Raw genomic sequence first — 13,593 nt, 5'->3', positions numbered from 1 at the left:
GTGGTCAAAAGTAAACTCGGGGACACCAGCATCTTATCAAGGCATTGGGGAAGGGGAGATCTTTGTAGTAAGTCATGTCCAAGAACACAAAAGGGTGGGGGCTTTCTTAACTATTGCTGTTTTCTAAAACCATAGGATTCAGTTAAAGGTCAATATTGCCACTAACAATAAACTGAGTCCCACATACAAACAGACATCAAATCAAAATTTTCTCTTGTAGAAATGACTATAAGTGTAACAAGTTAATAATAAACTCAGCATCTAAGAGACAAAGGGTGGTATATTACAGTCAGAGTGGTAAAGTGAGGGCTTCAAGCACCCCTAACTCCAAGAACAGGCTTGGGCGTGACCCAACAAGGTACACAGATCTCCACGCAGGTCAAAAGCATCTACTGTATTTCCCCTTGGATCACAATCATTGCTTAGAGTTGCCCAGCACTTTCCACTTTACCAACAATGAGCCATTTGTTGAATTCTCACAACTTTGTCAGATAGTATAGCGATGCCCATTTCACAGATGAGAAGACCTGGCTTTGTGGATGAGTACACTACAGAACTGGAATGAGAGCTCAGGGTTTCTGCTCATAAAGCTCTGTCATATTTTCCCGAAGCCACCGTGACTCCCCTTCATCTTCTTCCCCACCCTCTGTTGTGCTTCTCATGCCTGTTGGGCTGAGATGACAACCTGATGCCAGGGACTGGGTTTGGAGGACTGGGCATGAGGTTGCTACTCCTAAGAGTGCTGCTTATTATTAACGGCATTCATTTTATTCTCTGCAAAGCACTCCAAAGCCAGGACTGCCCCAGGCAAGCAAGTGTGAACAGGCAGGCTGGGAGGAGAGGTGAGGGCAGTAGTGAAGGGAGCTGTTCTGTTCTTGTTTTCAAGGAGGCCCAGCCACAGCCTCAGGACTCCATGCAAGGGAGCAACTTGCTTGAAAGCCACTTCTATTTGTAAACAATGGGAAGAACCAATCTCCCTCCATCCCCTCTGTCTTCACCTCTTAGAAAAAATCTGGGGCAATGTCAGCTAATAAAGGGGATCAATAACCATCCAGCTATTTTCAAAGCCACCCTGATATTAATGAGAAGCTGCTCTGGATGAAGTTCTACATAAGGGGCTGCACGGATGGGTCTCCACCACAGTAAATGGTCATGCGTTTGCTAATCATTAATGGAGTGTTCTAGGATTGTGATCAATTCCAGGGTTAATTTGTCCCCACCTGCAACCACACTGCCCAGGGCAGAGAGCTGTTCGTTTATCCTGAGAAGGTTAAAAATACATAAAATAGGCAACCATACACAGACAAAATAGGCCCTACATTGGATGATGGTTTGGAAAGTTCCTGAAACTCTTTTTTTAGGACCATATAGGGAAATCATCTGGTTCCTATGAGGGATCCTTCTCCTTTGGAAAGAGCATAATTATGAGCATCCCTGTCCTCAATTCTCTAGGCAGGCACGCCTCTTTCCTGCTTGGGTTTAGAATATCTGAGGGGTACATCATGCAACCACAAAAATAGACAGTGGTCCTATAAAAGCCAATCACAAAGAAGGTAGAGAAAATGAGAAATTGATTCCCATGGTCTCTGAGACTATTGAATGTGGCCCTTGCCCACCTCATCAGCCTCTCATCTGAGTCTCTATAATCCAGTCACTCAACATGGTTTCAGTTTGTTGAATAAATCATACTAACTCCCTATTTTATTTATTTTTAAATATTTTTATGTTTTATTGATTTCCAAGAGAGGGAGAGAAATATAGAAATATCAATGATGAGAGAGAATCATCAATCAGATGCCTCCTGCATGGCCCCCACTGGGGATTGAGCCCGAAACCCAGGCATGTAGCCTGATGGCCAGGAATCAAATTGTGACCTCCGGGTTCATGAATTGATGATCAACCACTGAACACACCAGCTGGGCCTATACTCTCTCTCTCTTAAAATAGGGCCTGTGCATGTATTTTCTATTATATTCCTCAACACTTGATTGCACAGTTAACTCCTTATTTTTTAATCAGCTTAAACATCAGTTTCTTTAGGAAACTTGCCCTCACTACTCATATTTATTTAGCTCCTACTCTTATGCCACAATGACCCTTGAGCTTCTATACTTATAACACCCTCTATACCTACAATTATTTGTTCAGTGTCTCTCTTCTCTACCAGAATATAAGCTCCATGAAGACAGGGTCTGCTTTGTCTTATTCACTACTCTATTCATAGACCTTAGTTCAGTGCCTGGCACAGAGGAAAAACTTAAATGTTAGAAAGAATAGTTCAATGGCTGAATAAAAGAAGGAACACATGGATGAATGGATTGATATATGCATACATGAATAAATGAGTGCATAGAAACAATAAGAGGGTAGACAATTACCTACCTTCTTATTCTATAATCCCTCATACCTCTGTACTCATAATATGTTTCTTAGCACCAGTTTAGAAACCCAGTTCTTTGTAACATTGTATTTGACATGAGACTTTGCTTCTTTGTAGCCTCATTAGGTGATGCAATTATGTCCTGTCCATGTTCACACGGAGGTTCTAAAATCCATCTTCTCCCAAAAGCCAGTGTTCACAGGAAATGGGGTTCATGGAGTTAAGTTTTATAATTTACAACAGAGGAATTGCCATGCCATCAGTTGTTATTAAAATTATAGTAAACTATTATTTTCTCATTACTCATAGTGGCAGAAGGGAGTGGAATCATAGGCAGTGCATTTATATTTAGCATTAAAATGTAGGGTGAAGCAAGAAAACCAGGGGACTCACCTATGCAAACTTTATGCGCTCACACTTATAGCATCTGTGCCCCTGCCTAGACTATTCTGAGCCCATCCTTCTATTTGGCAGTAAGGCCCTTACTAAAGAAAGGGATCCTCAGAAGGGATCCCAAAGCTAGTGCTCCGTTCACCATCCCTCTTGGGGAATGACCCAAAGTTATGTGGGATATTTGAGTCAGCAAATCAAAACTTCTGCCTGTGTACCCTGCTGAGAGGAGAACGCAGAACCCAGGTTCAACAACCTTTGAAGAGGCCAAATCCCACAGGACTAAGTCAGGCTGAATGACAGATGGTTCCCACGCAGGGATCTAACCTCCCAGAGCCCAACAAGGCAGCCTCTCCCTGCGGCTGTGTCTGGCAGGACCCAGAACATCAGGAGGTATGTACCTTCGGCAGCGAGTACTTGGGCAGCTTTATCTGAGCGAAGGCCTCTCTTCGATAGGACACGTAGTAGCTGGCTCTTCCTCCAGTTGTTACCTGGGTCATGGGGAAACACAGAGAGGTCAGATGGGGCACAGATCATGGCACAAATTGGGAGGTATTAGCCTCTCCATCCGTAGTCACAGTGGTTTGTGACAACCTTTTAGAGACTATCCCTTGCTGGTTCTTTTATTATTATTATTGTTATTATTATTTCAGAGAAGAAGAAAGAGGGAGAGAGAGATAGAAACATCAATGATGAGAGAGAATCATTGATTGGCTCCCTCCTGCACCCTCACCCCCAACCCCCTCCCACACACACACACACTGGGGATGAAGCCTGCAATCCGGGCATGTGCCCTGACTGGGAATCAAACCATGACCGCCTGGTTCATAGGTCGATGCTCAACCACTGAGTCATGCCGGTTGGGCCCTTGCTGGTTTTTAACCTCCAATCCCACGCCACCCTGAGCTGCTCCCATGTCATGGCCCTTAGAGAATAAGTGGGCGATGACAACAGTGTTCCCCGTGGACGGCACTTTCTGTGAGAGCAGGGACTGTGTATTTGGTCACTGTGCTCTGCACATGTACACACCTAATAAATGTTTTCAGCTGAGAACAGAGAGGCTATTGATGTGGGCTGTACCCATGATTTATTTATTCTTAAAAAAAAAAAACCAATGTTTAATCCATTGTGACCATGATGTGATGGCCAAAGGAATTTTTTTCTTGATCTAAATAAGTACTGCTTAAAGTACTTATAACTTTGAAATTAATTTCACTTCTGATCTGAGCACATTGCTTTTCCTTTATATTTACAAATTAAGTCAGTAAGCAGATATTTATGGACTCTCCTTGAGCAAGTTATTTAAAGGCATCAAAAGTTAGAGAAAACACTCTGGATTTAAAAGTCAGAAATCTGGGGTTTGAGTCCCAATTCTGCTGTCATGGCTGGGGGGTCGTGTTCTGGTGTCGTGACCTCACTTGGGAAAATATGGAATCTTAGAGGAACCTGGAAACCACTCCAAGAAACGAACCTCTGGCCTGGGCTTGGTTAAAAGTCCTGCCTACATGGCACAGCTCTGCAGATGGCTGCTCTTGGCCCAGTCACCCTAACTCAGGGGAAATTAATATTCCCAAGAGAAGATAACATGGCCTGTTCAGAGAAAATAGTAGGATGACAATAGCCACCAGGCTGCTGTGCTGAGGAGGTAATTACTGGAGCCACATGCTCTGCTCTCATTAAGGCCCAAGCACTTGCTGGCGACAGGCCAGTCCTCCTACTCTGGTCCCAACCTGGCGCCCTTCCACAGCAGCTGCTAAGAGCAGGAGGGGTGGAACATCTCTATTGAAATCCACCCATCGCTTCTCACTCTGAGAGGGGGCACCTCCCATGGCTCCGCCTGGCTCTGCACAGATTGGAAACCCGCAAATCAGGTACCATACGCTGCCAGGTAGAGCAGATGTTGGAGTCAGTGTGAAGGCAGAACCTCGTGAAAACTTGGTGCAAAGACTCGGCTGTGAACCAAGAGCAGAGACTGGTTTTCTCCCTGATGTTCCCTGCTATCCTTACATCTCTATTTTCTAATTAGAATCATTTATGTCTTGTACTTCGGGACTTTTTTTTTTTTTTTAAATAAGACATCTGTTCTGAAACTGTATTGTTGCTCATTGGCTTAGAGAAGGGGTATTAATATATTAAGATCAATGAGTTGCTAGGAAGTCTTTTTTGTTTTTTCTTTTTAAAATAAATCTCAACCACACAGACACAGATTAAAATATAATCCTTGGTTCTGAACAGTCACCATTAGTCCTTGTATGGTCTTATTTACTTACTATATTTACTTATTAGTGGTTTAATTTGGTGTTACTTTAAATTATAAAACCAACACATGAGAACATATCTGCCAACCCCAAACCTAGGTAATAAAAGAGTAATCCTATCTAATAATAGAGTAATATGAAAATTAACCATCACTCCGCGACAAAATGGCGGCGACCATAGACACAAGATGGCGGCGCCCAGTCTTCTCAGGCCCACCGGAGACCCCCAATCCCAGGGAGAGCTGCCGGCAGCGCGGCCCAGGCTATAGGCCTGGGAAGTGGCCACACCCCCGCAAAGATCTGCTACTAGCCTCAGCCTGTGCATCCCTGGCGCAATCTGCTCCCAGCCACAGCCCTGGCCGTCCACCTGGGAGGCTCCCGCGTGCCCCCAATCCCCCTCCCGGGATTGGCTTCCAGCCCCGGCCTGTGGGCCTGCGAGGCGGCCACGCCCTCCGGCGCGATAGCTCCCAGCAGTGACCCAGGTCGTTGGCCTGTCAGCTGGGAGGTGCCTGCACCCCTCTCAGCATGTTCTGCTCCCAGCCATGGCCAGGGCTGTAGGCCTGTCAGCTGGGAGGCGCCCATGCCCCTCTCAGCGCGTTTTGCTTCCAGCAGAGGCCAGGGCTGTGGTGCGATCCGCTCCCAGCTGTGGCCCGGGCCTTAGGCCTGTTGGCTGGGAGGCACCTGCGCCCCTCTCCGCACATTCTGCTTTTAGCTGCGGCCATTGCTGTGGGCCTGGGAGGCAGCTGCACCTCCCAGGCACGATCCACTCCCAGCTGTGGTCAGGGCTGTAGGCCTGTCAGCTGGGAGGCACCCGTGCTCCTCTCAGCGCGTTTTGCTTCCAGCCGAGGCCAGGGCTGTGGGCCTGGGAGGTAGCGGCGCCCCTCTATGCATGCTCCAATTTCAGCAGCCTCCAGGGCAGAGTCTGGTCTCCTGGGAGGTGCCTGCGCCCCTCTCAGCGCTATCCGCTCCTGCGATCTGCTCCCAGCTGTGGCCCTGGCCATAGGCCTGTCGGCTGGGAGATGCCTGCGCCCCTCTCAGTGTGTTCCGCTTCCAGCTGTGGCCAGGGCTGTGGGCGCGCCTCTCCCAAGCGATCCACTCCCAGCCGTGACCCGGACCTTAGGCCTGTTGGCTGGGAGGCGCCTGCACGCCTCTCGGTGTGTTCAGCTTTCAGCCACGGCCATGGCTGTGGGCCTGGGAGGCAGCCATGCCCCTCTCCGCATGCTCCAATTTCAGCAGCCGCCAGGGCCAAGGCTGGTCGCTTGGGAGTTGCCTGCGCCCCTCTCAGCATGATCTACTCCTGCGATTTGCTCCCAGCTGTGGCCCTGGCCGTAGGCCTGTCGGCTGGGAAATGCCTGCGCCCCTCTCAGCATGTTCCGCTTCCAGCTGTGGCCAGGGCTGTGGGCACGCCTCTCCTAAGCGATCCACTCCCAGCCATGACCCGGGCGGTAGGCCTGTTGGCTGGGAGGCGTCTGCGGCCCTCTAGGCACATTCTGCTTTCAGCCGCTGCCAGCTTCTTCCCAACCTGCAAAACTCCAGCTTGATTCCCCTATAAAGGGAAGAGAATAGGACAGGATGTTCCCAGGAAATGGTGACAATATGTTGCATGTGTGGACTGTGCTGGAGCTGTGTCCACGGCACTGTGGGAACACTGAGGAAGGAGCAAGCAGATCTGGCTGCAAGGATGGGGAGAGGGCCACAAAGACTTGGCCAAACCTCAAAGGGCCCAGTAGAACTTTCATAGGTAGAGAGGATTGAGATTATTAAGAGGAGAAAGGCATCTTGGAAGGAGTATTTCTAGCAGAAGGGAAAAAATGGGCCAAAAGTTTGTGGGAAAATGGATAAGTACAGTGTTAGTAGACCTCTATGTGAAAAAGGCTTCCATCTTGACACCTACATTACTTAACAGACTTGGCTCCAATTGACTTTGCCCTTTCAAAATAATTTTTGGAGGGAAAGATGGACAGTTGATTACATGTCTGTTGTTTATAAAAGAAAAGGAAACTTTTAGAAAATATGAAAAAGTGTTAAATCACCTATAAACCTTCTACTTATTCAAATATATGCCCAACAACCACATGATATCACCTTTCAAAGGTCTCATGAAATTCCTGCTTAAGGAGTTTATTTTATGACACCTTTAGTTTGGGTTTACATTTTTACTGGTTTGTCAAGACCACAGCAGGTACACTGTCCAATATGTTAAAGAAAAAACCCTATCTAATAAAGAGGGAATATGCAGGGGAGGGCATTTGGGGGTGACTGAACTGTCAGAGGAGGGCAGTTGGGGATGATCGGGCTGGCAGGGGAGTGGTTAGGGGCAATCAGGCAGTCAGGCAAGCAGTTGGGAGCCAGCAGTCCCGAATTATGAAAGGGATGTCTGACTTCCTAAACAGGCAGTCAGATATCTCCCAAGGGGTCCAGATTGGAGAGGGTGCAGGTTGGGCTGAGGGACACACCTCCCCCCAGTGCACGAATTTCGTGCACCGGACCTCTAGTAGTAATAATAACTGCCATGCAGTAAAAGCTTATTACTTGAAAGATGCTACGATAAGCAGTTTATAAACCATATCTCGTAAACATATGTTATGTATTAAATATTATGGACATACATACTATATGTAAAAATATATAGAGTTATAGTTATGGATTGTACTTCTACTTTATAGCTCAGAAAACTGAGGCTGAGAGAGATCCACTAATTTGCTCAACATCACATAGACTTTCATTGTCATGGCCAGTATATGACGTTGGCCTCACCTGGACCCTTAACTGTAAATGAGCGTATCCCCCAAATGTCAGGTGCAGGGCAGGGGTCAATACTTATTGACTAACTGAAAAATGAATTGTGATTAACCTGCTTGACTAGAAAGACTTGGAGTTTGACTTCCTCCAGTATTTAGTAGCTAAACCACGATGGAGAGAAGACCTCTCCCTTCCTGCCCAGTCCCGAGATGGTCACAGGAACTTATTTATCTCCAGATTGAAGCCCTAGCACCTTCCCTTTGGAGCAGAGTCCTCACAAGGTTGGGATGATACCAGGCTAAGGCATCCACTGCCTCTCTGTTCTTTGCATGGCTCTCTGGCAACCGCACAAGGAAGGAATAAAGTTTAGTGACTATTAATCTATTTTGATGAACTTTTCTCTTCCTTACAAGCAAATTTGCTGGCATTGTAAATCCCAGAGATTATTACCACTTTCCCTTTCAGTGACACCTTTTATTTTACATTTGATGAATGTCATCCAATTATTTGCTCTGGGCCCATCCATCATGCTAAACACAGAATTAGCTGGGTCTTTTCCTCGCTAATGACTGGCTCGTTAATCTGATTTTCTGCATTTCCATTTTACAGGTTTAATTGGGCTCCTGGCCAGTGAAAATGATTCCTTTGGACAAGTGCATTGGCCATTAAACACATCTGTCTCTTCTGACTTGCTCCCATTCTTGCCATAACCAAGTGTAACCTGGCATATCCTTATTTTTTCATTTCTATCTTGCCTCTGGATGATGGCTTGCCTTGGAGGAGAAAGAGAAATCTGCCACCCAAAAATATTGGAACCAGAGGGCTTTGAGTCAGATTGGGCCTATTCCTGTCATAAATACACAAAAACTAGAATTTATAAATGGGCATAAGTAATCTGCAAAAAAAATCAAAAACTAACAATTTTAGTATCATTTATGTGATGGATGCTTTATATTCATGACAATTATTTATACCTATGATAATAATTAACACTATTGATATTATTGTATAACATTATTAGTACCTTACAAGGCAAAAATATTCACAACATAACATTTCTGAGTATTTATTATATGCCAAGTGCTGTTCCTGTATGCATACTAGCCTTCAAAGTCTTTGAAAAGTCACCACAAATAAATGGTGAAGCTGGAATTTGAACCCAGGCTTATCTGACTACCAAGCTTCTTATGCTGGTCCCTCTCTGAGGAGGGGAATGGATCCCATGTCACTCAACTTCCAATTTCCCAGATAAGATGCCTATCAGCAGGGCAGATATTTCTATGTGGAGTTCATATCAATTTCTTAGCCTTGAGAAATCAATGTTCTATTGTTGCACAGGAGTGAATGGTACTGCTTTGGAATCTGAGAATAAGAGGGACTATAATGGAAATAAATCTGGCTGTTGCCTTCATAGAAAATGACATTTAGAAGCTTTTCCAGTTAGAGCACCTTGCTGGGTCCACTATAATGTGAATAATCGGTCTCAGCCCACAGAAATGGCTACCTGTGCCGGCTCACGCTAGTTACTGCTCACAGCCTCTGCACTGATTCCTCCTCAGGAAAGAAACAAAAGGGAACAGCCAAGTTGTTATGATCCACAATTAACTTTTCCAATTTCTTTGCTCATTAATTCTATTCAGATTATTTAAAATAAATCTTGACATTGTTAGGTCTTTCTCTTTCTTTCCACCTCCATAATTCCTTCAAAGATAATACTTCTTTTCTCAAGAACAAAGAAACAGGCTTCTGAATGTGGGGCCACAAGAGTCAATACATAGCCATAGGTCTCACCAGGGTGTTGCTGTGTCAGGATGACCGAGGGAACTTCTGCATGATGGGTTATGTAACCTCTGCCGGCTCAAGCTCATTTTCCCATAATGCTTTGCTAAGGTGCCACATTAAGTGTCTGAATCAAAACTGTGGCTGGCATAGCATTAGAACCAGTAAGACAACCTATCAGCCATCTCCTGTGCTAGACTGTTTGGTCTTGAGTTTTAGTGTTTGTCACACCGGTGTTTGCTCATTTTATGTAGGAAAGACTCTATGGTATTAATATGATAAGTAGTTTTATCTAGAAAGAGTGAGTCTGGTACCTAACACAACACTCACACTGAGGCCAAACCTCCTTTGAAACAGATTTGCACATAAAAATGTGTTATCAGGGGCCTAACATAATAATCCCAAAAGAGCATCACCAATAATAGATTTGAGATAAGATAGTTGATGTTGTAGACCTGGACTCACTCTCTCCCTGTCTCTTTCTCTGTCTCTCTCTGTCTCTGTCTCTTTGTCTCTCTCTCTGCTTCTGTCTCTCTCTGTCCCTCTCTATCGCTTTCTCCATGTGTATGTGTGTGTGTGGGGGGGGGAGAGGTGTTATAGGGAAGACATGTACTGAGCTTGCCAACACACTCATTGGCCAAAATTCACTTATAACTCTACTGCCACCTTCACCAGCCCTACCAGGAAACTTCTTGAAGCATTGCTGCCTATTGGAAATGCTGGTAAGGCCGAGAAAAGGTGGTGAGTTAGAAAAGCATGGGACAAAGACTGTGTGTCTAGACCACAGCAGCACTAGATGAAGAATCAGTATGCCTCATTCACTGAGTCTGTTTCTTCAAATACAATAAGGGGCTTGGACTTGATAAGTTTCCAGTTATATACTCTCCAAGAGTCTGATATTTTCCTCTGGTTTGTAAGCATCGTTGGTTGGGATTTCAGAACTGTATTTGAATCCTGCTTCTGCCACTTGGGTTGGTGACTTTGGACAGGTAATTCAATCTTCCTAATTTCTTCTGGAAAGTGGAAATATTAATACTACCTATGGACATGTTATCATGAGGGTCAAATACAATATAGCATGTAAATAGCTTTAGCCCTGAACATTGAACATACTAAGTGCTCCTGCTGAACTAGAGGTACAAATGCCTATATCAATCCAACACCTTGGAGGTTCTATGGCGACTGACCATGATGATGGCTTATATATGCAACCTGGATGCTCAGGGAAGTAATGGGATAGCTACATAGGCCACCTGGTCAGAACTGAGTAGGGAAAGAGGATTAAAATTCTTGTTGCCCTCAACAAGGATGACTTCATGAAGAAGACCACCTATGGAAACCACCAAGCCAAAGTGAATTTGCCAGAGATTTAACCACTAATGGCTGTAAGCCTCATCTTAGTGCTTTGGCTTTTATGATTGGGGAAGGAGAAGATGTTCTTGAGATGCCCACCTAACCCTTGGAAGTTCTTTGTGTTTTTCTCTCCTAGGTGTTTTTGTTTTATTTTATTTGTTGTTGTTGTTGTTTGAGGTGTTGATAGTATAAAGGTAGAGTGCAGAAATAAAAAAGAACAAATATGGATTTAATTTTTCATCCTGAAATACAAAATTTTGGAACATCTGGATACCCCCAGTTAATATAAGCCTATATAATAAAACCCTAATATGCAAATAGACCGAACGGCAGAACGACCAGTCTCTATGACATTCACTGACCACCAGGGGGCAGACACTCAATGCAGGAGCTGCCCCTGGTGGTCAGTGTGCTCCTACAGGGGGAGCGCCACTCAGCCAGAAGTCAGGCTAACAGCTGGCGAGCGCAGCGGTGGTGGCAGGAGCCTTTCCTGCCTCTGCTGCAGGTGGGCAATAAGGAGTGAGGGGTCCCAGACTATGAGAGCCCCAGACTGTGAGAGGAATATCTGACTGCTGGCTTAGGCCCAATCCCCAAGGGGTCCTGGACTGCAAGAAGGCGCAGGCCGGGCTGAGGGACTCCCCCTGGAGTGCACAAATTTTGTGCACCAGGCCTCTAGTAACAGATAAAATGTTAAAATCTAGACAGTCCACTTTGAGTGTTCCAGATTCAGGATGCCAGAGCTTCACTACCCATGGAAATCCTAAACAAATTTTTAAAATTTACTATCAAAACACTTCCTTCCCCTTTACTCTGACAAAATGGACCCTTTGCTTTCAGACTGAGTTTAATATAAGTTAGTAAAAGATGGAACTGAGAAGAAGCTAGACAAGATATTATTAGGAGTCTAGCTTATAAAGTATTCCCACAAGTATATAAGCTTTTATCTTTGACTCGAGATATCACATAGCCTATTTCCTTTATACAAGTGGACGTTATGAGGTCAATTAATTGACTGAAATCTTCCCAAGCCAGACACCAGCCTCTGCCTTTTCTATAATATCCCAGAATTTCATAAAAGCAAAGGAGATTTTATGAAAGGAGAAGGATATTATAGAAAAAAGGAAAGGAGAGGAAGAAAGAAGATAAAAGGTCCCAGTATCTGCAATATCTGTGTTTTTATTTTGGCTCAATCAATTATCAGACATGTGATTTTAGTCATTGTAATGAACCTCTAGGAGTTTCAGGGTTATTTTTCTATAAAAATGGAATGTGTAATAACTACCCTTCTCTTACTGAGAAGTAAATGAGATGAGGTAATAAAATGCTTTCATTTAACCACAGTGGTCTACAAATATAATGATTAGGATGTTAAAAATAATCTGTGATATGTGTCTAGGAACCTAACAATTTTGGAAGTATTTTCATCGACAAATTGCAATAGACTGAATTTTGTTCCCCTGGCCCCACCAATTCATATGTTAACACTTAACCTCCAATGTGATGGTATTTGGAGGTGAGGCGCTGGGGAGGTGATCAGGTCATGGAGATGGAGCCATCACACATGATATCACAGCCCTTGAGAACCTCATTTGCTCTTCCATCACCTGAGGATACAACTAACTATGGATCAAGATGTGGGTCCTTACAAGACACCAAATCTGCCAGTGCCTTAATCTTAAACTTGCCAGCCTCCAGAACTATGAGAAATGAGTCTGTTGTTTATATGCCACCCAGTTTTTTATAATCGTTTACAGCAGCCATAAAACAGAAATCAAGCTGGTGATCTACCTATGCCCATTGATTGTGTGGGGCACTGACATTTTCCAGGAAGGCTACAGCTACCACAGACTGGAAGGGTAGAGACAATACAGAATAATGAATATCTCAGAACTAGCAGAACCGGGATGGGTAGAGCAATAGAATAGAAGTGTCTTCAGTCACACGGGATGCATGGCAGGTACACAGCGCTGCTTGGAGAATAATTCATTTTATCGATATGTTCAAGATATTTTAAATATCTTAAAAGGGCAAAGCAAACAAAATCACTAATTTTCTTGGGAAGCAGGAATGCTTCTTTGGGACATGGGATTTTCAGGAGGCCTTGGAGATATGGATAGGCTCCTAGATATTATTACAGCACAGCTTTACAAACATGGGCTTTGCCTGCCTCATGAGTGAATTGGGGACAGCAGTGGATGGATTTAAACTATCTTTCAAGCTGTTTCTGAGAAAACACTGCCACCTCCCCTAGAGAGCCAGGAATATTTGTGAAAGGCCAAGTGCTACTTCTCAGAGCTTCCCCATTGCACATCCTGGGTCCCGCCTCTCCTGTCCTGCATCAGCTGAAGCATCGCTGTGGGAGAGCCAAGCTCCATGCTCACCACTCAGTATGCATTATCTGCTCTCGTGCACAGTGACATGTAGGGATGATACCATCATTAAAGCAGCCCTGTTTATACTACATTAACTGACATGCATAAGGTCACTCAGATCCCAAGTGGCAGAGCCTGGTTTTGAACTTGGGTCTTTAAATCCTGCCAATGCCCACTACACTGTGCAACCCTGAACAAGCCAAAAGTGTCTACTGCAGAGCCTTTCCAAAGAGTGACTAATTTAGGAACATTTACCTGGAGGGATTCATCCAGGCCCAGGTCACTAGAAGGCTCCAGCATCAATGACTTTCACAGTGGC

The 13,593-nt window shown here is 44.8% G+C and overlaps 1 protein-coding gene across 1 annotated transcript in view; it reads right to left on the bottom strand.

Annotated features, from left to right (window-relative positions):
* Positions 1 to 13,593, bottom strand: part of SORCS3 (sortilin related VPS10 domain containing receptor 3) — a gene marked incomplete at its 5' end in the record, with an annotated part of 521,132 nt that overhangs the window by 105,370 nt on the left and 402,169 nt on the right. The window contains one exon of the mRNA XM_079794297.1: positions 3,172 to 3,261. Within this exon, the coding sequence (XP_079650423.1) occupies positions 3,172 to 3,261 (90 nt within the window). The remainder of the gene's footprint in view (positions 1 to 3,171; positions 3,262 to 13,593) is intronic.

This window comes from Cnephaeus nilssonii (genome assembly GCF_951640355.1).
Source record: "Cnephaeus nilssonii genome assembly, chromosome: 16".
In the NCBI taxonomy this organism is placed as follows: Eukaryota; Metazoa; Chordata; class Mammalia; order Chiroptera; family Vespertilionidae; genus Cnephaeus; species Cnephaeus nilssonii.
Note: the sequence above shows the minus strand (reverse complement) of the source record. Positions and strands in the feature narration are given on the sequence as shown.